The 27,929-nt window shown below is 47.4% G+C and overlaps 1 protein-coding gene across 2 annotated transcripts in view; it reads right to left on the reverse strand.

Annotated features, from left to right (window-relative positions):
• Nucleotides 1–27,929, reverse strand: part of LOC138268563 (neuronal acetylcholine receptor subunit alpha-7-like) — a 267,021-nt gene that overhangs the window by 87,855 nt on the left and 151,237 nt on the right. For both annotated transcript variants that reach the window (XM_069218324.1, XM_069218323.1), the window contains exon 8: nucleotides 4,041–4,235. In XM_069218324.1, coding sequence (XP_069074425.1) covers nucleotides 4,041–4,235 — 195 coding nt within the window. The remainder of the gene's footprint in view (nucleotides 1–4,040; nucleotides 4,236–27,929) is intronic.

Consider the following 27,929-nt stretch of genomic DNA (forward strand, 5'->3'; position numbering starts at 1 on the left):
CCTGACGGGCTGTAGGTGCGTCGGACTTCAGAAGATCTTGACACGTTCTCTTTATTGATAACAGTTGTTCTTCCGAAGGATACACTCTTTCGAGCTCTGTATTCAGTATTGCTCCCAGGTAGTGGTGATTTTGTGTTGGAATGAGGGTGGACTTTTGGTAGTTGACCTGTAGACCTAAAGATCTGAAAACACTGAGCACAATGTCCCGATGGCTTTTTGCTTGCTCCAGAGAGGAGGCTTTCAGTAGCCGGTCGTCTAGGTATGGGTAAATGAAGATCTTCTGCTTCCTTAGATGCGCCGCTACCGTTGCTACGCATTTTGAGAAAACGCGAGGGGCAGATTTTAGACCGAACGGAAGCACCTTGAACTGATAGTGCTGGGAGGCTATCCGGAAGCTTAGGAATTTCCAATGCTTGGGAATGATCGGGATATGAAAGTACGTGTCTTGCAGGTCTATGGAGCACATCCAGTCTCCTCGATGCAGCTGAGGGAAAATCTGGTGGAGAGCCAGCATCCTGAACTTTTGCTTTTTTATGTACTTGTTCAGTAGTCGTAAGTTCAGAATCGGTCTGAACACTCCTTCTCGACCTTTTTTTTGCTACCAGAAAGTAGCGGGAGTATACTCCTTTCCCTCTGTGCGCGACTGGGACTTTTTCTATTGCTTTTTTCCGTAAAAGGGCGTGAGCCTCTTTGCGTAATAGGCTCATGTGAGCCGGATTGCATCTGGTTGGTGGCAAGCGAGGAGGAGGTTGTTGGAAAAGAAGTGAGTACCCATTCTCTACAATGTTCTGCACCCATTTGTCTTTTGTTATGCCACGCCACTCGTGAATGAACGTTGTGATACTTCCCCCCACCGGAGTGGTGCACGGTGTTAAGGGAAGCGAGTCCTCATTGCTTTGCAGGAGCTTTGGGTGTGGACTGCTGAGGTCTGCTTGGCCCTCGGTCTCTCGTGGCCTTACGAGATTGGAAGAGCGGACGCCCTTGCCTCTGTTGTGGTCTCTGGGACCAATGAGGGACTTGAACCCTCTGCTGAAAAGGGTGCCTGTCGTAAGGTCTATACCTTCGCCTGAAGTCCTTCCTTCTCTCCAGGCCCACTGCTCTCATGGTGTCCACTTCCGCCTTCATACGCGCCATCTCCTCGTTTCCGTTGAACGGAAGGTTTAGGATACGCTGCTGCGCTTCCTGCTTCAATCCTGTCAGTCTGAGCCAGGAAGACCTTCTCGCACAAACCCCATGCGCGTAACCATGTGCTGCTAAGGCCGCCCCATCTGCTGCTGCACTGATGACCTGATTGGAGACCAGACTCCCCTCCTGAAGGATCTCCTGAAAATCCTGCCTGTCCTCCCTAGGCAGCTTCTCTGTGAACCTTCTCAACGAGTCCCAGAGTGATCGGTCGTATCTGCCTAGGAGTGTGGAAGCGCTGGAGACCTTCATCATGGAAGCCGCCGTACCACACATCTTCCTCCCTAGAGAGTCCAGGTGCCTACTCTCCTTGTCCAGTGGAACCGTGGAGGATGATGCCACTGAGTGTGTCTTCCGGGCTGCGGCCAATATGACTGAGTCCGGCGGTGGATCAGTCCTGAGAAACAAAGGATCTTGCTCAGGTGCCTTATATTTCTTTAAGATCCTAGCAGGAGCTGATCTGAGGGTGGCTGGTGCTAAAAAGGTGTCCATGGTTGGTTGTAAAAGCCCAGGCACCAGCGGTAGCAATTTCTTTGAAACCACTCTATGTTGCAGGGTTTCAAAGATCACGGATGAGGAGGTTGAAGGTTCCGGGACCTCTATATTTAGTTTTTGTGCTCCCCTGAGAAGCACCTCGTTAAAGGTTGTGATATCGTCCACCGGGGAAACTCTAGCTGGTGGAGAATCCGTTAAGGTGGGGGAGTACTCTCTTACTGAGGACCCCGACGATGACCAAGAAGGAGACCTTCTGTGACAGCGTGACCGTGATTTAGAACGTCTCTGGGAGCGTGACCTGCTCCGAGATGCTGTAGCAGAGCGTCGAGGCCTCGTGGCTGACTGGTGAGACGCAGAACGCGCCCGTCCTGCCCGCGCTGTTGGCGATGGTGTTCTCGGGAGAGAGACCGAAGGTGAGTACATCCTTGAGTGTGGGGAGGCAGTCGTTCTATTAAGGCTCTCCAACTACCTTGGCGACAAGTTGATGGGCGAGACATGCCCAGACGATGCGGCACTCGACCGCCCAGATGAACCACTCCTTATGGAGACCACCGGAGATGTTGGAGTGGTCTTATCCGCCGGCGGAAGCCGACGCTCTTCTCCTGGCAAGACAAGCAAAACCTGTATCGATGGCGACAGTTGCAACGACGTCGAAGGGAGTGACGTGAGTTGCTCTGGTCTCAACGTCGAATGCCTCGACGGTGACCGGCGATCCCTTTGACCACAACCTGCTCGACGTCGTGTGCCTCGCCGTCGAGAGATGGGCCGTCGACGGCAGATGTCTTTGCTCTCGCCGTTGAGGCGATCTCAATGTCGTCTTTCGTTCCGTCGAGTGGTGCGAGGCCTTCGTCGAATGGGCACTCCGGTGCTCGCTCGACATCGATCGGTGGGTTGCCGTAGACTGAGATCTGCCCCTGTGGTGGCCATGTCCCTTCGACGTCGTATCCTTTGACGTCGGTCGGGTCGCAGTCGATGGCGATCTATGGCGGTGTGACGGTGGCAGCGATGAGGTCGACGGGGAACAAACAGGTACCTTCCTACCTGCTGGCGTCGATCTAGCCTGTCTCTCCTGAGAATGGCTTGTTGGCTGCCTGGGAAGCGAAGAGGACGATGTCTTCTGCCTCTCATGAAGACCATGAAGTCTGTTCTTCTCCCTGTCCTTCAGAGTCCTTTTTGACATGTTCTTGTAGTGTCTGCAAGTGTCAGGGCAGTGACTGTGAGGCAAACACACAATGCAGAGAGTGTGTGGATCTGACTGGGCCTTCTTCTTCCCACAGGAAGGGCACTTCACAAAAAGAGAATGCATTTTTCAGTCAGTTTTGAAGAGAAAAACTCAGAAAAACTGAGAGCTCAATGCTCCAGGATCCTCTCAGAAGAAGTTGGAAAAAAGAATTGACCTAACTGTGAACCAACTGTCACCTCTACTTCAACCCTGAGGCATGGTGGGATACTGGAGGTGCTCAGGGTCTTAAAGACACGGTGCCAGAATTTTTATGGCTCTCCTGTGTGTTAATCCGCATGCAGCCTATTGGCTAATAATGCTCCATTGTTTTCAATGTAGTTTTTTCTCTTTTTTCACTGATGTTGCTACTGCTTCTTTCCCTGGGCCCAGCTATGGGGCTTTGGAAAGTTTTTCTCTTATTGTAATTTTGAAAAGGACTGTTTAAAAAAAAAAATAATCCCTAGAAATAAAGCATTTTAGCCTGTTTATGATTATAGTCTGCATTGCTGTTTTACACACGTATATATGAGTTTAGTATGAAAATTTGTCTACTAAAAATGCTATATATATATGTTTCGTGCATATTTCATACTTTTATATGTGTGTATTTTATGTATGCTCCGGTGTCCCCGCAAGAGGGCGGGAATATTCAATGTTTATGACTATTGATGAGGATCCCCTGGAAGAGAAGTAGGGGATTTTGAGAGAGGAACTAGGGTTATATAGGGGGTGCTGTTACTACATAAGTGAGTAGTTCATGCACACAGATAGGAGTAGGGGGATATAGGTGGGAGAAATTAGAAAAACAGAGTGGTATAGAGGAGACTGGTAAATATGGAGTAAACCTTTTGGGAATACAGATGTCAAGGTGAGGAGTTTAGAATGTAAAAGAGTCCCAAGGAGTATAGGGTGACCGAGGACAACTTCAAAGCATGACTCAATAATCCTAATATTGGTGCTTAAACATCCAGCATACATAAATATCCCCCACTAAAGGCAGGGGTGCCCAGCAGCCTGACCCAACACCAGAACCAGGAATCAATACCACTCAATCCGGGAACAGAACCTGGCTGCAATATGTGCACATTACTCACTATGTCATAATACTTTTTTTTTTTTTTTGACAGAGAACATTGTTTACCGAGGGAGATCTTCTCTCCTGAGTCTGCGGGGAGCAGGAAGACCAGAAGGCTCATGGTGGACAGGAGAACACAAGGGATGAGCAGGTTCAGGGCATAAAACAGGGTCCGACGTCGCATGGTGACATAGAAGGTCACATCAGGGTATGGCTCCTTGCAACAGTCATAGAAAAGTTCATGGCGGATGCCCGGGACTCCTAGAGTGAAGGAAAACAATACAAATTTAGCAATCATGTTTTACCAGCCACTGGAGTACTACCATCTTCCAATCTGTTTGCTACGTTCTGCTTTGTGGTGCACTAACTGTCAAGGATCTTGCTGGACACTGGAAGAAAGAGCCTTAACACACAATGACTGGACTCCTCCCATACCGGTTCTCTGGTTTACAATTAACCACTGTTAGCTCTTCCATTAAGCTGGGCTGAAGCCATACCAAAACTTTCAGTGAAAGGATATATGATAGAAAGTGACCAGGAGCGTAGTTGAGGAGTGGAGTTTGGGGTGCATAGCAAATCAGCCATCACTAACTATCAGCCATGCCACACCCTCTACGATGGGTTAGGAGCACCCCTACTCCAACAGAATTATATATGCTTCGTGTTAACCGAAAAGGACAATTGGGACCCTTCCAGTAGTCTTTGTGATGTCAAGTACATTGGGATTGCTACAAATGTCAAACAAGCACTGGTAATTCCAATAGGTCATGCCTTTACTATTAGGCACCAACGTAATGCCTTAAGCTTTGCTAATCTTTGTTTTTCACAATTTACTACTGTCCATGCGCATACGTACCAATAAAAAAATAAAGAAACTGGCAAAGCCAACAGGTTGGAGCACAGCAGAATGCGAGACTATTGGGAATATTTGTTTAATTTACCATTCTAAAATGGCTGTCTGCCATGTTGGAACAGAAAATTACAAATGGCAAAATGGACACAGGTGCATCATGGTATACCCACATATGCGCTTTTATGGGGCGGCCATCTTTGAGTGGTGAAAATATAGTTATCACGGTTATAAGATGGCGAACACCTGGTACATGCATGCGCTTACTTGGTGACAAATCAGTGCCAATTTTGGCACTTTTAATTTGCTGTTATAGAATGTTAAATTGAAATATGTGCACAGGCACTGACATAAAAAATTCCAACCCAGTAGCACTGTGCTACTACCGGGCCTCAAAAGTAAAAAGAAAAAAACAAATAAACGCAGCACTTAAAGGAAGGAATGGGTGTAGGAAGTTGGCTCTGTATGCACTATTTCAAAGTAAGGAATAGTATGCACAGAGTCCAAGGGTTCCCCTTTGAGGTAAGATAGTGGCAAAAAGAGATAATTCTAATGCTCTATTTTGTGGTAGTGTGGTCGAGCAGTAGGCTTATCAGAGGGTAGTGTTAAGCATTTGTTGTACACACACAGGCAATAAATGAGGAACACACACTCAAAAGACAATTCCAGGCCAATAGGTTTTTATATAGAAAAGGAATGGTTTCTTACCTGTAACTCCAGTTCTCTCGTAGGGGTATTTCCATGATAGTCATAAGCACTGAATAGTTCCGCGCGCCTGCGGGGACCCCGGAGCACTGATGTGAAGTATATTCTTAAGTGCAAACACCAGCCGTTTGAAGAAAAGGTCTGTCAAAAAAACACTTAAGAATAACATTGTGCAGCCTGTGTGAACAGCTACACAGGCCATATTGTTGAAAAGAAAATCAATAGTAGTGTAAATTCATGTTCAAACACCTATTTATTCTAGAAATGTAATAACAAATACATTCTCATACTTTATTTACACCTCTGATGAGAATAAAACAATGCAGGGCAGTGTAGCCCATAGGCTGCCATTATACAGAATGTAAATAGAGCTGTGCCTTTAAGAAAGCAAAGTCTTCCTGTATCCCATCATGCATAGCAACAGGCAGTTGCCTCAGTTCTTTTTGAAGGCTTTTAACCTGGAACAAGCTTTGTTGGAGTACCAACATCAACCATATTTATGGCAACTTTTTCTATGTGAACTCCACCGGGGAGGAGGGAGGGTTGCTTATGACTATCATGGAAATACCCCTACGAGAGAACTGGAGTTACAGGTAAGAAACCATTCCTTCTCTCGTAGGGGATTTCCATGTATAGTCATAAGCACTGAATAGAGTAGCAAGCCCATCCCCATAACCGCGGTGGAGCAGACAGAAAAAATAGTGCCAAAACACTAAAGTTATGCAAATAAGTTCTTAAGCAAGGCCTGTCCAACCTGTGCATCCGCCCTAGCGTCTGTATCAAGGCAGTAATGCTGAGTAAAGGTATGGACAGACTTCCAAGTGGCAGCCTTGCATATTTCTGCCAAAGGTATATTTCTCATTAAGGCTGTAGTAGCTGCCTTCCCTCTAGTAGAGTGGGCTTTTGGCCTACCACCGAGGGACTTGTTCGCTAACTGATAACATAACATTATACATGAAACAATCCACCTGGATAGTGATTGCTTAGACGTGCCCAACCCTGTTCTAAGTGGGCCATAGTTAACAAAAAGCTGTTGTGATTTACGTAAGCATTTTGTCCTGTCCAAGTAAAATTTCAAAACCCTCTTTACATCCAGAGAGTGCAGCGTTCTCTCAGCAGGAGTAGCTGGATTTTGAAAGAAAGTTGGAAGTGAAATGGTTTGATTCACATGAAAATCGGAGACGACTTTCGGTAAAAATTTTGGATGAGTTCTCATTACCACTTTCGCAGAATGAAAAACCGTGTAGGGTTCCTGAGAGCAAAGGGCTTGGATTTCACTGACCCTACGCGCTGAAGTGATTGCCACCAGAAAAGCAGTTTTCCATGTGAGATGTTGAAGCAATGCCTTATGTATTGGCTCGAATGGAGGTAGCATCAGGCGCGATAGGACAACATTCAATTCCCATGGAGGAGACGGCCTTCTAATGGGGGGAAAAACCTTTTTTAAACCCTCCAGGAAGTCTTTAATAATTGGGATTCGAAAAAAGGAAGGTTGTGATGGGCTCTTCCTGTATGCTGTTAGAGCCGCCAAATGTACCTTTATTGATGATAATTTTAAGCCCGATTTTGCCAATGTTAGGAGGTATGGCAGAATAGACTCTTCTCCACAGGATATCGGGTCAATGTTGTTGTCTAAACACCACACACAAAATCTCTTCCACTTGCTTGCATAAGTGGATCGTGTGGAAGGGCGCTTAGCTTCTCTCAGGATTTCCATACAGTCCTGAGGTAAGTTCAAGTGTCCATATTGCACTAGCTCAGGAGCCATGCTGCCAAACTCAGTGATGAGAGGTTGGGATGAGATATCTGCCCTCCGAACTTCGTGAGCAGGTCCGGACGATAAGGGAGCCTGATGTGTGGTTTGAGTGACCGGTGAAGAAGGTCTGGGAACCACCATTGTCGTGGGCATTCCGGAGCAATCAGGATCATTTTGGACTGAGCATTGGATAACTTCTGGAGGACCGCCGGAATCAGGGGAAGCGGTGGAAAGGCGTAAAGAAATGTTCCTGACCAGCTTATCCACAGGGCATTCCCCAGTGTCCCTGGATGGTAATATCTGGAGGCGAAGTTTTGGCATTTTTTGTTTTCTGGGGTTGCGAACAGGTCTATAGAGGGGGAACCCCATAGTGCGAAAATGGAATGAACGACGTCGTCGTGTAGAACCCACTTGTGGTTCTCGTCCATTACTCGGCTGAGAGCATCCGCTTGCACATTCTGGATGCCCGGCAGGTGAGTTGCTACTAGCGACATGTTCCTGGCTAGAAGCCAATGCCAGATTGTCTGAGCCTCCCTGGATAAAATCCTGGACATGGTGCCTCCTTGTTTGTTTACATAGTACATGGTGGCCACGTTGTCCGTCTGAAGAAGGAGAGTTTCCGCTCTCAGAGATGGAAGGAAAGCTTTGAGCGCAAGGTGGACCGCTCGAAGTTCCAGCAGGTTGATGTGATAGAGACTCTCTTTCTGTGACCACTTGCCTTGGACTCGAAGATGTCCCATGTGCGCTCCCCATCCGAGCAGTGACGCATCTGTTACGATGGTTTGAGCTGGAGGCTGTCGTTGGAACGGAATCCCCACCAAGAGATTGTCGGGTAGACACCACCACTTGAGGGACTGTAAGGCGTGGGGAGAAAGGAGGACTTTGTTCTCCCATTCGTTCATTAGTTGACTCCATTGATCCTCCAGGTTTTCCTGTAATGGTCTCATATGGAGGCGAGCATTGGGAACGAGATGGATACAAGACGCCATCGAGCCCAGTAGGGAAGCTATTACTCTTGCAGTGGTCTGTGGAGCCTCTTGCAGTTGTTTGCACTTTTGGAGAATCGATAATCGTCGTTCCTCCGAAGGAAACACCTTTCCTAGATTTGTATCTATAATGGCTCCTAAGTAATGCAACCTCTGAACCGTTGTTGCTGTGGATTTCAGGAGATTTACTTGAAGACCGAGTTTCTGTAACAGCTGTAGAGTCCATTTGAAATGTTGTTGCGTCTCTAGATAACTGGAGGCCTTTATGAGCCAATCGTCTAGATAGGGGTAGACAAAAATTCGATGCTTCCTCAAATGGGCGGCTACCACCGCCATGCATTTGGAAAAAGTCCTCGGCGCTGATTTTAGGCCGAAGGGCAGAACCGCAAATTGGTAATGATGTTTTCCGACGGTGAACCTTAAGAATTTTCGATGTTTCTTGGCCACCGGAATATGAAAATAAGCGTCGCAAAGGTCTACTGCACAGAGCCAGTCGCCCTGACGAAGATGTGGGTAAATTTGGTGCAAGGATAGCATCCTGAATTTCTCTTTGCGAATCCACTTGTTTGCTGTCCTTAGGTCTAAAATGGGACGAAACTCTTGCTTGTCTTTTTTTGGCACAAGGAAATACCTCGAATAAATCCCCTTCCCTTGCTGGCTGATCGGGACGGGTTCTATGGCTCTTTTTTGCAATAGGATGGTGACTTCTAACTGAAGAGCTTCGAGGTGTCGGTTGGTTGTTTTGGGTGGAACAGATGGTGGAGGACTGGTGAATCTGAGAACGTAACCATGTCTCACAATATTCAAAACCCAGGCGTCTGATGTGATGCGTAGCCACTCGTCCAGATGATTTGAGATACTTCCCCCTACCGGAGTGGGTAACGGAGGAGGGGGAAGCGAAGATTCAGGGCTTAGACGCGGGCACCTGTCGAGGTGTCTGGGTCTGAGGTGTTGAACGACCCCTTGTCGACCTTCTGGAGAAGCCCCTCTGATGCTGCTGCTGCTGCTGTTGCTGAGGGCGTGAAGACGTCCAATGTGGAGTCTGATACCTGTGGGTGAACAGTCTTCTTTGATATGGGCGGAATCCTTTTCGCTGTTCTTTAGGTCGCTCCATGCCTACCGCTTTCAGGGTATCCAGCTCCGACTTCATTCTGGCCATCTCGTCATCGGCATGAGAGCCGAACAAAGTGGAGCCTGAGAAAGGTAGGTTCTGTATCCTCTGCTGTGCTTCGGGTTTAAGCGATGTAAGCCGCAGCCATGCATGTCTCCTGAGCGCTATACCATGAGCATAGTTATGTGCGGATAGTGTTGAAGAATCCGCTGCAGCACTTATAATCTGGTTAGAAACCATAGCTCCCTCGCTCACGACCTCTAGGAAGTCTTCCCTTTTGTCCCTAGGGAGATGCTCCGCGAACTGCAGTATAGAGTCCCAGAGGGATCGATCATATCTCCCTAATAAAGCAGTGGCACTGGCTGCTTTCATGGTGATGGATGCCGTCGAGCATACTTTTCTTCCTGCAGCATCGATCTTTCTGCTCTCTTTGTCTGGAGGAGCAGAGGAAGACGGTGACGTCGAATGCGATTTCTTCTCTGCCACTATAACTACTGAGTCTGGTACTTGGTCCGACCTCAAGAATAGAGGATCTTGCTCTGGTGGACGGTACTTTTTAATGAGTCTGGAAGGAGCAGACTTTGTTGTAGCCGGCGTGAGAAAAATGTCCATTGCTGGCTCAATAAGACCCGGAACCAGTGGAAGTAAAGGTCGTGAAGATGTCTTTTGATGCAAGGTCTCAAAGATCACTGATGTCGATGGGGCCGGAGCTGCTAGCGGGATATTCAGCTTGGTTGCCCCTCTCACTAAGACCTCCTGAAATGTGTTGACATCATCTATGGGGGACACTCTTGGGGACGGTGAGTCCGATAAGGTTGGAGAGTAGTCCCGTGTGGACGATGAAGAATCATGATGTGATTCCTGACGACGGTGCCTAGAGGTAGATGTACGCCTCGACGAATATCCAGAACGCCCTGCATATCGCGTTGGAGTCCTCGGAACAGGCTCTGGAGGAGGCGCCGGAAGAGGAGCCGTAGGTGTTACCGGCGTCTGTGGTAACGGCGACTGCCTTTGCGACAGCTGTGGCGATGCTGGAAGTAGGATAAGCGAGGCCGAGGATTCCGAGGTTGTATAAACCCTTCTAGGCCTCTTAGATGGTCTTCTCGACGTCGAACTGCGGTGACGGCGAGTGCCTCTAGACGTCGACTCGTCTCGCCACTGAGAACCTCTCGACGACGACCCTCGACGTCGGTGCAGTGACGGTGAACGCCTCCGACGGCGAACACTCTCTCTCGACGGCGATCTCCCTCGCCGTGTCGACGGCGAGCCCGACTCGGATCTCCTTGGCGTGGACTGTGTTCGCCGTGTCGACGGCGACCCAGATCCTCTCGACGTCGGGTGTCTTCGCCGCCTCGACGGCGAAATAGCTGTCGACGGCGAACAATGTCTTTTTCTCGCCGGCGAACCACTCCTCGACGGCGAACATGTTGGCGCCGTTCCCTGCTTCGACGTCGACGCTCTCGACGTCGTCGGAGATCTATGTCGTTTTTCAGCAGGTCTGGAAGGAGTCATGGAGGAAACAGGTTGAGCCCTGGTAGAAGCCTGACCTTCTCCTCGCTCTGTAGTGGAATGGCCACTTTTTCTCCTGTCCTCTCTCGCCTGAAGTCGGATCTTCTCTCTATCACAAAGGGTTCTTCTAGAGAAGGTTTTACAAATGTCACACGACTCCGGTTTGTGGCTGGATGGAAGACAAATTATACAGACCCTATGTGGATCTGTTTTAGCCTTCTTTCTGCCACAAGAAGGACATTTATCAAAAAGTGAAGGCATTTCTAACTAGAAAAACCTCAAAATTCTGTCAGAATTTAACAGAAATCAGTAGAAAATGATCACTCAAAGGTAAAAACGTCGAGTGAAAATGAAATTCAGAAGATATTTCAATGAATTTCTGTCACAAAAAGCTTTGTGAGGTAGAGCTCAATGCTTCAGGGTCCTGTCAGCAGGAGCCGGAAAAAAGAACTGAGGCAACTGCCTGTTGCTGTGCATGATGGGATACAGGAAGACTTTGCTTTCTTAAAGGCACAGCTCTATTTACATTCTGTATAATGGCAGCCTATGGGCTACACTGCCCTGCATTGTTTTATTCTCATCAGAGGTGTAAATAAAGTATGAGAATGTATTTGTTATTACATTTCTAGAATAAATAGGTGTTTGAACATGAATTTACACTACTATTGATTTTCTTTTCAACAATTTGGCCTGTGTAGCTGTTCACATAGGCTGCACAATGTTATTCTTAAGTGTTTTTTTGACAGACCTTTTCTTCAAACGGCTGGTGTTTGCACTTAAGAATATACTTCACATCAGTGCTCCGGGGTCCCCGCAGGCGCGCGGAACTATTCAGTGCTTATGACTATACATGGAAATCCCCTACGAGAGAAATATATTTTCTTAGTTTATTTTAAGAACCACAGGTTCAAGATTTACAAGTAATACTTTAAATGAAAGGTATTTCACTTAGGAACTTTAGGAACTTTGATTTAGCAAAATATCATATACAGCTTTCACACAAATGGCAAATAGTTATTTTAAAACTGGACACTGCAATTTTCAACAGTTCCTGGGGGAGGTAAGTGTTTGTTAGTTTAGCAGGTAAGTAAACCACCTACAGGGTTCAACGTTGGGTCCAAGGTAGCCCACCGTTGGGGGTTTAGGGCAACCCCAAAGTTACCACACCAGCAGCTCAGGGCCGGTCAGGTGCAGAGGTCAAAGTGGTGCCCAAAACACATAGGCTTCAATGGCGAAGGGGGTGCTCCGGTTCCAGTCTGCCAGCAGGTAAGTAACCGTGTCTTCGGAGGGCAGACCAGGGGGGTTTTGTAGGTTTGTAGGGCACCGGGGGGGGGGGGGACACAAGTCAGCACAAAAAGTAAAGGCACGGGGCGGTCGGGTGCAGTGTGCAAACAAGAGTCGGGTTCGCAATAGATTTCAATGGGAGACCAAGGTGTCTCTTCAGCGATGCAGGCAAGGGGGGGGCTCCTCGGGGTAGCCACCACCTAGGCAAGGGAGAGGGACACCTGGGGGTCGCTCCTGCACTGGAGGTCGGATCCTTCAGGTCCTGGGGGCTGCGGATGCAGTGTCTTTACCAGGCGTCGGGTCTTTGAAGCTGGCAGTCACGGCCAGGGGGCGCCTCGGAATTCCCTCTGCAGGCGTCGCTGTGGGGGCTCAGGGGGGTCAACTCTGGCTACTCACGGTCTCGTAGTCGCCGGGGAGTCCTCCCTGTGGTGTTTGTTCTCCACAAGTCGAGCCGGGGGCGTCGAGTGCAGAGTGCAAAGTCTCACGCTTCCGGCGGGAAACGTGTGTTGTTTCAAAGTTGCTTCTTTGTTGCAAAGTTGCAGTCTTTGTGGAACAGAGCCGCTGTCCTCTGGAGTTCTTGGTCCTTCTAGATGCAGGGTAGTCCTCTGAGGCTTCAGAGGTCGCTGGACCCTGTGGAACGCGTCGCTGGAGCAGTGTCTTTAGAAGTGGGGAGACAGACCGGTAGAGCTGGGGCCAAAGCAGTTGGTGTCTCTGTCTTCTCTGCAGGTTTTTCAGCTCAGCAGTCCTCCTTCGTCTTAGGTTGCAGGAATCTATCTTGCTGTGTTCTGGGAGCCCCTAAATACTCAATTTAGGGGTGTGTTTAGGTCTGGGGGGTTAGTAGCCAATGGCTACTAGCCCTGAGGCTAGTGCCTCCTCCCTAAGGGGAGGGGGGCACATTCCTATCCCTATTGGGGGAATCCTCCATCTGCAAGATGGAGGATTTCTAAAAGTCAGAGTCACCTCAGCTCAGGACACCTTAGGGGCTGTCCTGACTGGCCAGTGACTCCTCCTTGTTATTCTCATTATCTCCTCCGGCCTTGCCGCCAAAAGTGGGGCCGTGGCCGGAGGGGGAGGGCAACTACACTAGCTGGAGTGCCCTGGGGTGCTGTAACAAAGGGGGGTGAGCCTTTGAGGCTCACCGCCAGGTGTTACAGTGCCTGCAGGGGGAGGTGAGAAGCACCTCCAACCAGTACAGGCTTTGTTACTAGCCACAGAGTGACAAAGGCACTCTCCCCCATGTGGCCAGCAACATGTCTGGTGTGTGGCAGGCTGCTAAAACTAGTCAGCCTACACTGGTAGTCGGTTAAGGTTTCAGGAGGCACCTCTAAGGTGCCCTCTGGGGTGTATGTTACAATAAAATGTACACTGGCATCAGTGTGCATTTATTGTGCTGAGAAGTTTGATACCAAACGTCACAGTTTTCAGTGTAGCCATTATGGTGCTGTGGAGTTTGTGTTTGACAGACTCCCAGACCATATACTCTTATGGCTACCCTGCACTTATAATGTCTAAGGTTTTGCTTAGACACTGCAGGGGCATAGTGCTCATGCACTTATGCCCTCACCTATGGTATAGTGCACCCTGCCTTAGGGCTGTAAGGCCTGCTAGAGGGGTGACTTATCTACACCTGTAGGCAGTGTGAGGTTGGCATGGCACCCTGAGGGGAGTGCCATGTCGACTTAGTAGTTTTATCCCCACTAGCACACACAAGCTGGCAAGCGGTGTGTCTGTGCAGAGTGAGGGGTCCCCAGGGTGGCATAAGACATGCTGCAGCCCCTAGAGACCTTCCCTGGCATCAGGGCCCTTGGTACCAGAGGTACCAGTTACAAGGGACTTATCTGGATGCCAGGGTGTGCCAACTGTGGAAACAAAAGTACAGGTTAGGGAAAGAATACTGGTGCTGGGGCCTGATTAGCAGGCCTCCGCACACTTTCAAATCATAACTTGGCATCAGCAAAGGCAAAAAGTCAGGGGGTAACCATGCCAAGGAGGCATTTCCTTACAATGGGGGTTTGAGCAACAGATGTAGAAGCGCAGCCTGATAGAAGCATGGAGCTCCCAGGCCCTTGCACATGCAATTCAAAATAACTGGAAAAAAATAATGAAGCAGAGTGAGGGTGCAGGGGTCAAGGAGCAATGGATCAGTGGAGGGTGGTAGTGTGGGTTTTTATGAGGGGATAATAGCTCAGTAAAAGGACAGATACTTAAAAGCGATTCACTCCCAAAGAGAGCAAAAACAGAAATAAAAAAGTATCACATCAGAAATAGAAGAACACAGTTCAGTCAATCAAGCTAGCCTCCAATTATGGGTGAAAGCCGTTGAGTAATGAGTAGGGCACTGACAGAGAAGAACAACATCCAAAGATGGAGAAATGACTGATTCAAAGCTTACTCTGCATATTGGACTATAGACTGTAGACAAAAGGCTTTTGACTGCAGGCGAGACATAACACTGCCCACAAATAGTCGACATTTTCATCCAAACTCTTGTACATATGATTTAAAAGTGTGCACATGCTCTGAAAAAGCACTTCAAATGTATGCTTAACAGTTATATCTGTATGTGCCTACAATGTAATTGCTTGTGTAAGTAATGAAAGCAAACCATGTACAAGCAGTGTGAAAGTTTGTATCAGTATGCACAAATAGTTATAGGTAATGTGGATGTTTGGACACATTTTTTCAAGTATGTATAAGTGCTGTGTAGGTACTACACGAGTTTGTCAAAGTACTTTTCATGTGTGTACAAATACTGAGCAAGTATGTGCAATTACTTTGCAAATAATATTAGCATGTGTAAGTTTTGATTGACTACAAGCATGGTCATGGTAAATACGTTCAAGATCCATTATGTGCATGTATCAGATTGTGTAGGAGAGTGCCACTGTTGGCATGGTTACCCCCCTACTTTTTTCCTAGTGTTGATGCCAACTTTGATTGAAAGTGTGCTGGGACCATGCTAACCCGGCCCCACTACCAGTGTTCTTCCCCTAAAACTGTAGCTTTGTTTCCACAATTGGCACAGCCCTGGCACACAGTTAAGTCCCTTGTAAAAGGTACCCATGGTACCAAGGGTGCTGTAGCCAGGGAAGGTTTTTAAGGGCTGCAGAATTTATTATGCAACCCTGGGGGACCCTTCACTCAGCCCATGTACACTGCCTTGCGGCTTGTGTGTACTGATGGGGATAAAAAGGCAAAGTCGACATGGCACCCCTCTCAGGGAGCCATGCTCAAAAACCACTGCCTGTGGCATAGATAAGTCACCCCTCTAGCAGGCCTTACAGCTCTAAGGCGGGGTGCACTATACCACAGATGAGGGCATGGCTGCATGAGCAATATGCCCCTACAGTGTCTAAGCCAAACCTTAGACATTGTAAGTGCAGTGTAGCCATAAGAGTATATGGCCTGGGAGTTTGTCATTACGAACTCAATAGCAACATAATGGCTTCACTGAATACTGGCAAGTTTGGTATCAAACTTCTCAGCACAATAAACCCACACTGATGCCAGTGTGGGATTTATTGAAACATGCACCCAGAGGGCATCTTAGAAATGCCCCCTGTATGTTAGCCCAACTGCTAGTTAGTGTATGACTGACCGGTCTGTGCCAGCCTGCCATTTTCAGACAAGTTTCTGACCACATGGGGTGAGTGCCTTTGTGCACTCTGTGGTCAGAAACAAAGCCTGTCCTGGGTGGAGGTGCTTCACACCTCCCCCTGCAGGAACTGTAACACCTGGCAGTGAGCCTCAAAGGCTCATGCCTCAGGTTACAGTGCCCCAGGGCACTCCAGCTAGTGGAGATGCGTGCCTCACCAGACAAAGCCCCACTTTTGGGCCAGGTCCAGTGGGAAAATTAAGGAAAACAGGGAGGGGTGACCACCCTAGCCAGGACCACCCCTAAGGTGTCCAGTGCTGAGGTAACCCTCTCCATGCAGAATCCTCCATCCTGTTTTGGAGGACAGGGACCAATAGGGATAGGAATGTGCCCCCCTCCCCAAAGGGAGTGGGCACAAGGAGGGTGTAGCCACCCTCAGGGACAGTAGCCATTGATTACAGCCCTCTGACTCCTAACATGTCCCTAAATCTAGGATTTAAGGGCCTCTCTGAACCTAGCTACCATATTACTGGCGACCTACATAGAGAAGGAGGACTGCTCAGCTGAAAACCCCAGCAGAGAAGAAGGAAGATGACAACTGCTTTGGCCCCAGCCCTACCAGCCTGTCTCCTGTTTCAAAGAACCTGCAAGAAGAACCGCGACACATCCAGCGGGCCCAGCAACCTCTGACAACTCAGAGGACTGCCCTGTACCCCAAAGGACCAAGAACTCACGAGGACAGCGGCTCTGTCCAAAAGACACATGCAACCAAGAACTCCCACCTCACTCCGGATGCTTGAGTTCTGGCCCCTGTGCACCCAACGCCCACAGCCCATTGCCAGGTGGTCCACCCAGCAAGAAAGAGTCCCCAGGCGACTGGGAGCAAGAACCCATCCGGGGTTGACCCCTCCAAACCCCAACGACGATGCCTGCAGAGAAAATCATCCAGAGGACCCCCTGACCACGAGCGCTGGACGAAGATCTCTGACGCCTAAAGGACACACTGCACCTGCATCCCCCAGGCCTTGGACAACCTGACCCCGGGTGCAGCATCGACCGGCAGGCAGCCCTCTTACCTGCCTGACCTGTGGTGTGCCAGAGATACCCCCTGGCCCTCACCTGGAGTCTTTAAGTGGCCCCAAGGGTCCCCTCATAGACTTGCATTGGAAACCTGACACCCTGTTTGCACCCTGCACCCGGCCGTCCTGGTGCTACTGAGGGTGTATGTTTGGTGCCTATTTGGGGCCCCTCCAGTCCTCTCTTGAACCCCCCGGTCTGCCCTCCGAGTTGCGGGTGCTTTTCTGCTGCCTGACCGGATTCTGAGTAGCCCCCTATCTCCATAGGAGACCACGTTAACTGGGCTCTCTTTTGTCCTCTGCACCTGACCAGCCCGTGTTGCTGGTGGTGGGTGTTAGGGGTAAGCTTGAACCCTCAATGATGGACTTCCTAAAACCCAGAGACAGGAACTGTAAGTTGAATACTTACCTGTAAAACTGTACAATCTTTTCATCCCCCAGGAACTGTTGAAAATTGCAGTGTCCACTTTTAAAATAGCTTTTTGCCATTTTAAAGAAAACTGTATACATTGTTGATTCGATTCAAAGTTCTGATTATAACTATGCAAAGTACCTTACATTTGATATACTTACATGCAAATTAAATCTTGTGGTTCTATAAATAAATTAATAACATATTTTTCTATATAAAATCCTATTGGTCTGGAGTTAAGTCATTGAGTGTGTGTTTCTGCTATTGCTTGTGTGTGTACAAGAAGAACAAGATACTCACCTTCAGTAACAAATTATCTGGTAGAGAGACTATCTAGCAGCAGATTCCTTACTTTAGAATTCCCTGGCGTCCGCTTCAAATCCAGAATTTTTCTGCTGAGCAGTACCCTGCGCTCGCCGTCGGTGGGCGTCGTTCAGCTCCGCGTGGCATCGTCAGCGTCGTTGGAGCCATCTATGACGTCATGGTTGTCTATGTAGGCGCCACCTCAGCGCGTGTACGTCAGTTCTTTTCCCACAAATTTCCACACCAGAAGCGTAAAGTCATGGAAGAACTAACAGTATGTAATTTCGCTTTTTCTCTTGACTGTTTGAAAACATTTTTTTACATGCCTTTAAGAAAGGCAAAAATGCCAAAAACATATTATATATTTTATATATATATATATATATATATATGGAAAATGTCACTTACCCAGTGTACATCTGTTCGTGGCATGTTCCGCTGCAGATTCACATGCTGTGCACTGTTCCTGCCATCTAGTGTTGGGCTTGGAGTGTTACAAGTTGTTTTTCTTCGAAGAAGTCTTTTCGAGTCACAGGACCGAGTGACTCCTCCCTTTCAGTTCCATTGCGCATGGGCATCGACTCCATCTTAGATTGTTATCCCGCAGAGGGTCAGGTAGGAGTGGTAGAATGAGAATAGTAAAGATGCCCATGCAATGGAATAGATGGATAAGTTACTTACCTGTAAATCCTAGTTCTCTTCCAGGGGTATCCTCATCAAAGTCATAAACATTGAATATTCCCGCCCTTGTGCGGGGACCCCGGAGCATATATATAAAATACATACATATTATCATGTGTAAAACAGCAATGCAGGCTATAATCATAAATAGGCTAAAATGCTTTATTTCTATGCAAGTTTTTTTTTTTTTTTTTTATATTATAAAATCACAATAGATCATAAATATCTACCTAAGCCCCCAAAAACTGGACTTAGGGAAGTAAATAGCAGAGAAAAATAGAAAAAACTACATTGAAAAACAATGAAGCATTCTTAGCCAATAGGCTGCATGCAGGTTAACACAGGAGAACCATAAAAACTTTGGCACCGTGCCTTTAAGACCCTGAGCACCTCCAGTATCCCACCATGCCTCAGGGGTGAAGGGAAGGTGACAGTTGGTTCACAGTTAGGTCAGTACTTTTTTACGGTGACAATCTGTGTAACTGATCAGAAAGATAATCTGTCCTGCACTTCCAGGAGACTTGAGTCCGGGGAGGAGGGTGGGTTGTTTATGACTTTGATGAGGATACCCCTGGAAGAGAACTAGGATTTACAGGTAAGTAACTTATCCTTCTCTTCCAGGGGATCCTCATCAATAGTCATAAACATTGAATAGATTAGCAAGCCCATCCCTAAACTCTGCGGACTGTCTGAAAGAAGTGCAGGAAAAGATATATATTCATGCAAATAGATTTCTAAGAGAGGCCTGCCCCACCTGGGCATCCGCTCTTGCATCCGAGTCTAAACAGTAATGCTTAGTAAAGGTATGCACAGACTTCCATGTAGCAGCCTTACAAATCTCGGAAATTGGTACACTGTTAAGGAGGGCAGCAGTAGCCGCTTTTCCCCTTGTGGAATGCGCTTTTGGCCTAGCCAGTAATCTCTTATTAGCCAGTTGGTAAGAGTTAACAATACAAGACACAATCCATCTTGATATCGTTCGTTTAGACGCTGCCTCTCCTGTTCTTAAATGACCATAATTTAGAAACAAATGGTTAGAATGTCTAATCGGTTTTGTTTTGTCCAAATAGAATTTCAGCACTCTTTTCAAGTCTAAAGAGTGCAATGCTTTCTCAGCCGGAGTCTCCGGCTTGGGAAAGAAAGTCGGTAAAGATATAGTCTGATTGATATGGAATTCTGACACCACCTTCGGAAGGAAAGATGGGTGAGTTCGCAGAACCACTCTATTATCGTGAAAAACCGTGTACGGTTCTCTGCAAGACAGAGCCTGAATTTCGCTGACCCTCCTCGCTGAAGTAATGGCCACCAAAAAAGCCGTCTTCCACGTAAGGTGCTGTAAAGAGGCCTTGTGGATAGGTTCAAAAGGAGGGCCCATAAGTTTTGACAGGACTACATTCAGTTCCCATGGGGGAGAAGGTCTCCGAATGGGAGGAAAAACCTTTTTCAAGCCTTCTAAAAAATCCTTGACTACAGGTATCGTAAAGAAGGATTCCTGAGAAGGCGACTTACGATACGCTGTAATTGCAGACAAATGAACCTTAATAGAAGATACCTGCAGACCAGACTTCGCCAGATGAAGTAAATAGGACAGTATGACGTCCTCCTGAGCTCGTATGGGATTTATACCTTGTTGAGAGCACCAGATGTAAAATCTCTTCCACTTAAAAGCGTAAGAACGCCGCGTGGAAGGTCGTTTTGACTCTTTCAAGATGCTCATGCACTCCTGTGAGAGCCCTAGGTGCCCATACTGTAGGAATTCAGGAGCCATGCTGTCAAGCTCAGAGAGGGAAGGTTGGGATGTAGGATTCTGCCTTCCATTCTGCTCAGGAGATCCGGTCTGCACGGCAACCTCCTGTGAGGTCTTTCCGATAAGTTGAGTAGGTCCGTGTACCAGAATTGGCGGGGCCATTGTGGCGCTATCAGAATCATTCTGGTTCTGGAGTTGTAAAATTTGTTGATTACTGCCGGTATGGGGGGAATAGGTGGAAAGGCGTAGAGAAATGTCCCTGACCAGTTGATCAACAGGGCATTCCCTTGAGATCCCGGACGGCAGAACCTGGATGCGAAGTCTGGGCATTTCTTGTTTGTTTCGTCTGCAAAGAGATCCAACTGGGGTCGACCCCATTGACCGAAGATGTCCTCGACGACTTCGTCGTGTAGGACCCAGTCGTGTGCGTCTTCCAGATGTCTGCTCAGGAAATCTGCCTCTACGTTTTGCTGACCTGGCAGGTGTACCGCTGTGATAGACATTCCCCTGGCCAGGAGCCAATGCCATATCGTTTGGGATTCTCGAGACAGAGGTAGTGATCTTGTTCCCCCCTGTTTGTTCAGGTAATACATTGTGGTTGTATTGTCTGTCTGAATTAGGATAGATTTCCCCTGAACCAATGGAGAGAAAGATTTGAGAGCCAGATGGACTGCTCCGAGTTCCAGTAGATTTATGTGATAGTTCTTTTCCTTGTCGGACCACAGACCCTGAGCTTGGAAGGAACCCAGATGAGCACCCCAACCCTGAAGAGACGCATCCGTTACCAGAGTGTCGACTGGAATTGTCTGGTGAAACGGAGAACCTATCGACAGGTGAGGTCTGTGCATCCACCATTGTAGTGATTGAAAAGCCACTGCTGGTAGTCGAACTCTGTCCTCCCAGTGACCAGTCTTTTGGCTCCAATTGTTCTCTAATGCCTCCTGAAGGGGCCTCATGCGTAGCCTGGCATTCGGGACAATGAAGATGCATGAAGCCATGGATCCCAGAAGCGATGTCACCTGACGAGCTGTAGGTGCATCGGCTGTTAATAGTTGTTGACACTTCCTGTGGATTGATAAAAGTCGTTCCTCCGAAGGATACACTCTTTGGAGCTCTGTGTTTAGTATCGCTCCCAGGTAGTGGAGGTTTTGTGTTGGAATCAAGGTTGACTTGTCGTGGTTGATTTGAAGACCTAGAGACTCGAAAGTTCTTAGAACGATATCTCGATGTTTTCTCGCCTGATCCGGAGATGAGGCCTTCACTAGCCAGTCGTCCAGGTAGGGGTAGACGAATATTTTTTGTCTTCGAAGGTGTGCCGCTACCACTGCTACACATTTTTAAAAGACTTGGGGTGCAGACTTCAGGCCGAATGGAAGGACTCTGAATTGGTAGTGCTGTGACGCTATCTGGAAACGTAAAAATTTCCGATGTTTGGTTGCTATTGGGATGTGAAAATATGCATCCTGTAGGTCGATGGAGCACATCCAGTCTCCCTGATGCAGTTGCGGGACAATCTGGTGAAGGGCTAGCATCCTGAACTTTTGTTTTCTTATGTACTTGTTCAGGAGCCGTAAGTCCAGAATTGGCCTGAAGAGGCCCTGTTGACCTTTTTTCGCCACCAGAAAGTAACGGGAGTACACCCCTTTTCCTTTTTGTGCCGGAGGAACCTTTTCTACAGCTTTCTTTTGTAGGAGTGCGAGAACTTCCTTGCGTAGCAGGCTGAGATGAGAAGGAAAACACCTTGCTGGCGGCAAGTGTGGAGGAGGTTTTTTGAAAAGGAGAGAATAGCCATGTTCGACAATATTGAGCACCCATTTGTCTTTTGTGATGGAGTGCCACTCGCGAAGATGATGCGTAACACTTCCCCCCACCGGAGTGGTGCACAGTGCTGAGGGAAGCAATGCCTCATTGCTTTGATGGTGTCTTTGCTGTAGACTGTTGAGGTCTACTTGACCCTCGGTCTCTTGTGGGTCTACGTGCCTGAAACAGGGGACGTCCCTGTCGTTGTTGTGGCCTCTGAGACCAGTGAGGGGTTTGAACCCTCTGCTGGAATGGTCGTCTGTCATACGGCCTGTACCTCCGCCTGAAGTCTTTTTTACGTTCCAGGCCCACTGCCCTCATCGTGTCGACTTCCGTTTTCATTCGGGCCATCTCTTCATCTGCGTGGGTACCGAACAACGAACTCCCGCTGAATGGGAGGTTCAAAATGCGCTGCTGTGCTTCCTGTTTCAGACCCGTGAGCCGTAGCCAGGAAGACCTCCTAGCGCAGATTCTGTGCGCATACCCATGCGCAGCCAAATCCGCCCCGTCCGCCGCCGCGCTGATGATCTGGTTAGATACTAGGCCCCCTTCCTGCAAGATTTCCTGGAAGTCCTGTCTATCTTCCCTGGGCAACTTTTCTGTAAATCTGTGGAGTGAGTCCCACAGAGAGCGGTCATATCTGCCCAGAAGTGCTGAGGCGCTGGAGACCTTCATAGCAGATGCCGCCGTACCGCACATCTTTCTCCCCAGAGAGTCTAGGTGTCTGCTCTCCTTATCCGGGGGGACTGTGAAAGATGATGCCACAGAGTGTGTTTTTCTGGCTGCGGCTAAGATCACAGAGTCCGGTGGCGGATCCTTCCGCAGGAATAAAGGATCTTGTTCCGGAGCTTTGTATTTCTTTTGAATCCTAGCCGGGGCAGACTTGAGAGTGGCTGGAGACAGAAAAGTGTCCATAGTCGGTTGCAGCAAACCCGGTACTAGTGGCAGCAGTTTTCTCGAGACTGATCTGTGTTGTAGGGTCTCAAAGATAACTGAGGATGAGGTGGCCGGCTCCGGTACCTCAATATTTAGCTTCTGCGCTCCCCTTAGAAGAACCTCATTAAAAGTGGTGATATCATCCACCGGGGAAATCCTAGCAGGTGGAGAATCTGTGAGTGTGGGGGAGTAGCGCCCAACAGACGATCCTGAAGAAGACCAAGAAGGTGATCTTCTGCGTGGTGTTCGTGACCTGGTTCTCCTTCGGGAACGGGACCTGCTCTGAGAGGCTGTAGCAGAGTGTGCAGGTCTTGTGGTCGGCTGACGAGAAGCAGAACGAGCCCGTCCTGCTCTAGCTGTAGGCGATGGCGTTCTCGGTAATGAGGCAGTAGGAGAATACATCCTAGAGTATTTTGAATCCGGGGATGCTGCCGGTCTATTCAGGCTCTCTAACCATCTGGGTGATAGAGTGATGGGAGAAACCTGCCCCGATGCTCTGGAATGGGATGATGCACTCCTTATAGAGACCACCGGTGAGGGAGCTTTGTCCGCTGGCTCTACTGCCTGTGACACAGCTGAAGGTTGTGTCGACGTCGATTGTATCCTCGACGTCGAAGGTTGCGATGGCTGATCTGTTCTCGACGTCGAAGGTCTTGACGTCGGAGGTCTTGCCGTCGAGTGTCTTGACGCCGATCGCCTATCGCGGGACCTGGACCTACTCGCCGTCGTGTGTCTCGACGTTGAGTGGCGAGTGGTCGACGGCGGATGTTCATGCCGTCGAGGTGTTTTTGGTGTCGTGCCCTTCGACGCCAAGGGGTGAGACGTTCTCGACGGCGAACGGGAGCGCCGGAGATGGCTCGACGCCGAACGGCGGCCTGCCGTCGACGGAGATGTACCCCTGTGTCCATGCTTCGACGTTTTGTCCCTCGACGTCGGTCTGGTCGCCGTCGACGGCGATCTATGCCGGTGAGACGGTGGTGCCGATGACGTCGATGGAGAACAAACAGGCACAATCCTACCTGTCGACGTCGATCGGGCCATTCCTTCTGCTGTAGGTCTGGGAAGTGAAGAGGATGTTGACTTTTTCCTCTCCTGAAGCCCATGTAGCCTGATCTTCTCTCTGTCTTTGAGAGTCCTCCTTGACATGTTCTTACAATACTTGCAGGTGTCAGGACAGTGACTCTGTGGCAGGCAGACAATACACAGAGAGTGTGGGTCTGACTGGGCTTTCTTCTTCCCACAAGAAGGACATTTTACAAAAAGAGATGGCATTTTCTGTCAAAAAAGACTTCCAAACTCAGACAAAAGATGTTATCTGTCGAGTAAACAGGAAAAACACTATTTTTAAGGATTTTTCTGAAGAAAAACTCAGAAAAACTGAGAGCTCAATGCTCCAGGATCCTCTCAGAAGAAGCCGGAAAAAAGAACTGACCTAACTGTGAACCAACTGTCACCTTCCCTTCACCCCTGAGGCATGGTGGGATACTGGAGGTGCTCAGGGTCTTAAAGGCACGGTGCCAAAGTTTTTATGGTTCTCCTGTGTTAACCTGCATGCAGCCTATTGGCTAAGAATGCTTCATTGTTTTTCAATGTAGTTTTTTCTATTTTTCTCTGCTATTTACTGCTGTTTACTTCCCTAAGTCCAGTTTTTGGGGGCTTAGGTAGATATTTATGATCTATTGTGATTTTATAATATAAAAAAAAAAAAAAAAAAAAAAAACTTGCATAGAAATAAAGCATTTTAGCCTATTTATGATTATAGCCTGCATTGCTGTTTTACACATGATAATATGTATGTATTTTATATATATGCTCCGGGGTCCCCGCACAAGGGCGGGAATATTCAATGTTTATGACTTTGATGAGGATCCCCTGGAAGAGAAATGTATGTACATAGTTTGCGCTAAAGTACTGTTTATTTACATATATAAAAATTTGAATTGCAACTTAAACGGCTACAGGCTCCCGGGGAGCTGGGAGGGTGCATGTGAATCTGCAGTGGAACATGCCACAAACAGATGTACACTGGGTAAGTGACATTTTCCGTTCAATGGCATGTGTAGCTGCAGATACACATGCTGTGCATAGACTACAAAGCAGTAATCCTCCCAAAAGCGGTGGTCAGCCTGTAGGAGTTGAAGTTGTTTGAAATAATGTTCTTAATACAGCCTGTCCTACTGTGGCTTGTTGTGTCGCTAACACATCTACACAGTAGTGTTTGGTAAAAGTATGAGGTGTGGACCAAGTGGCTGCCTTACAAATTTCTGTCATTGGTATGTTACCTAGAAAGGCCATTGTTGCTCCTTTCTTTCTAGTGGAGTGTACCTTTGGTGTAATGAGTAGCTCGCTTTTAGGTAAAAAGTTTGTATGCATTTAACTATCCATCTGGCTATGCCCTGTTTGGATATAGGGTTACCAGCATGAGGTTTCTGGAATGCGACGAACAATTGTTTAGTTTTACGAAATGGTTTTGTTCTGTCTATATAATACATTAGAGCTCTTCTTATGTCTAATGTATGCAGTGCTCTTTCTGCTACTGGGTCTGGCTGTGGGAAGAAGACTGGGAGTTCCACTGTTTGGTTTAAATTAAATGGTGAAATTACTTTTGGTAGAAATTTTGGATTTGTGCGGAGAACTATTTTATGTTTGTGCACTTGTATAAAGGGTTCCTCAATAGTGAAAGCTTGTATTTCACTAACTCTTCGTAGTGAAGTGATAGCTACTAGAAATGCCACTTTCCAAGTTAAGAATTGGATTGACAAGAATGCATGGGTTCAAATGTTGGACCCATGAGTCGTGTAAGTACAATATTAAGATTCCTCAAAGGTACTGGTGGAGTTCTTGGAGGTATGATCCTCTTAAGTCCTTCCATGAAGGCTTTAATGACTGGTGTTCTGAATAGTGATTTTGTGTTTAATTTGCAAGTAAGCCGAGATTGCAGTGAGGTGTATTTTGATGGATGAAAAAGCAAGATTTGCTTTTTGTAGGTGTAGTAAATAGCCTACAATGTCTTCTATGGACACATCTAACAGTGTTATGTGTTTTGCTTGGCAGTAGAAAAAAAATCTTTTCCATTTATTAGCATAACAATGCCGGGTGGTAGTTTTTCTTGCCTGTTTAATGACCTCCATGCACTCGTTTGGAAGGTTTAGATAGCCAAGACTTCAGGAGCTAGATTACTAGATTGAGCATTGCTGGATTGGGGTGCCTGATCTGTTGTTTGTGTTGCGTTAACAGGTCTGGTCTGTTTGGAAGTTTGATGTGAGGTACTACTGAGAGGTCCAACAGTGTGGTGTACCACGGTTGGCTTGCCCACATTGGTGCTATGAGTATTAGTTTGAGTTTGTTTTGACTCAGTTTGTTGACTAGAAAAGGAATGAGTGGGAGAGGGGGAAAAGCGTAAGCAAATATCCCTGACCAATTGATCCATAGAGCATTGCCCTTGAACTGAGGGTGTGGGTACCTGGACGCGAAGTTTTGGCATTTTGCGTTTTGTTTTGTGGCGAACAGATCTATGTCTGGTGTTCCCCACTGGTGAAAGTATTTTTGTAGTATCTGGGGATGTATTTCCCACTTGTGAGTTTGCTGGTGGTCTCGACTGAGATTGTCCGCTAATTGATCCTGTAATGTATTGCGCTTATAGGTGAATATTGTTGTGAATTGCCCAATGCCAAATTTTTTGTGCTAGGAGGCAGAGTTGTGATGAGTGTGTTCCCCCCTGTTTGTTTAAGTAGTACATTGTTGTAATATTTTCTGCTTTGACAAGAATGTGTTTGTGAGCTAGAAGAGGTTGAAAAACTTTTAGTGCTAGAAAGACTGCTAGCAGCTCTAAGTGATTTATGTGTAGTTGTTTCTGCTGGTTGTCCCACTGTCCTTGTATATTGTGATTGTTGAGGTGTGCTCCCCCCCACCCAATCATTGATGCATCTGTTGTGAGAATGGCGTGAGGCACAGGGTCTTGAAAAGGCCGCCCTTTGTTCAAATTTATGTGGTTCCACCACTGAAGCGAATAGTGTGTTTGGCAGTCGATCAACACTAGATCGTGGAGTTGACCCTGTGCCTGCGTCCATTGTTTTGCATGGCACTGCTGTAAGGGCTGCATGTGTAACCGTGCGTTTGGGACAATTGCGATGCATGATGCCATCATGCCTAGGAGTTTCATCACAAATCTGACTTTGTAGTGCTGATTTGGTTGTATTTTTGGTATTATGGTGTGGAATGATTGTACTCTTTGTGGGCTTGGGCTTGCAATCGCTTTTTGAGTGGTGAGTGTAGCTCCCAAGTATTGCTGAATTTGGGATGGTTGCAGGTGTGATTTTTGTTAATTTATAGAAAACCCTGGTGTGTGTAGGGTATCTATTACGTAACGTGTGTGATTTTGACACTGTTGTTGAGTGTTGGCCTTTATTAGCCAATCGTCGAGATATGGGAATACATGCATGTGTTGTCTCCTTATGTATGCCACTACTACTGCAAGGCATTTTGTAAATTCTCTGGGGGCTGTTATTATCCCGAAGGGTAATACCTTGAATTGGTAATGATTTCCTTGTATAACAAACCTGAGGTATTTTCTGTGAGATGGATGGATGGGTATATGAAAATACGCATCTTTTAAATCCAGTGTTGACATGTATTCTCCCTGTTTTAGTAATGGGACTACATCTTGTAGTGTCACCATGTGAAAGTGTTATGATTTGATGAATAGGTTGAGAGTCCTGAGATCTAAAATTGGTCTTAGTGTTTCGTCCTTTTTGGGAATAAGGAAATATAGGGAATAGACCACTGTTCCTTTTTGTTGATGAGGTACTAGTTCTATGGCCTGTTTTGTTAATAGCGCCTGCACCTCTGTTTGTAACATTGTTAGATGTTGCGATAACAGTCTGTGTGCTCTTGGGGGAATATTTGGATGAAAATGTGTGAATTCTATGTAGTAACCATGTTGGATAATAGATAGAACCCATGTGTCCGTTGTTATGTGTGACCATTGATTGTGGAAAATTCACAGTCTTCCTCGCACAGGGGATGTGTGTTGGGGGAGGGTGATGGGCAAGTCACTGCTTGGTATTAGTGACCTGCTTTATGGTTTGGAATTTTCCCCTGTACCTTGTGTATTGTCCCCTGAAGGACCAGCGAAACTCCCCTCTCTGATATTGTGATTGGTAGGAGGGTTTTGTTTGAGAGGTGGATGTTTCTGATCACTGTGG

Source organism: Pleurodeles waltl, chromosome 12, assembly GCF_031143425.1.
Source record: "Pleurodeles waltl isolate 20211129_DDA chromosome 12, aPleWal1.hap1.20221129, whole genome shotgun sequence".
Classification (NCBI taxonomy): domain Eukaryota; kingdom Metazoa; phylum Chordata; class Amphibia; order Caudata; family Salamandridae; genus Pleurodeles; species Pleurodeles waltl.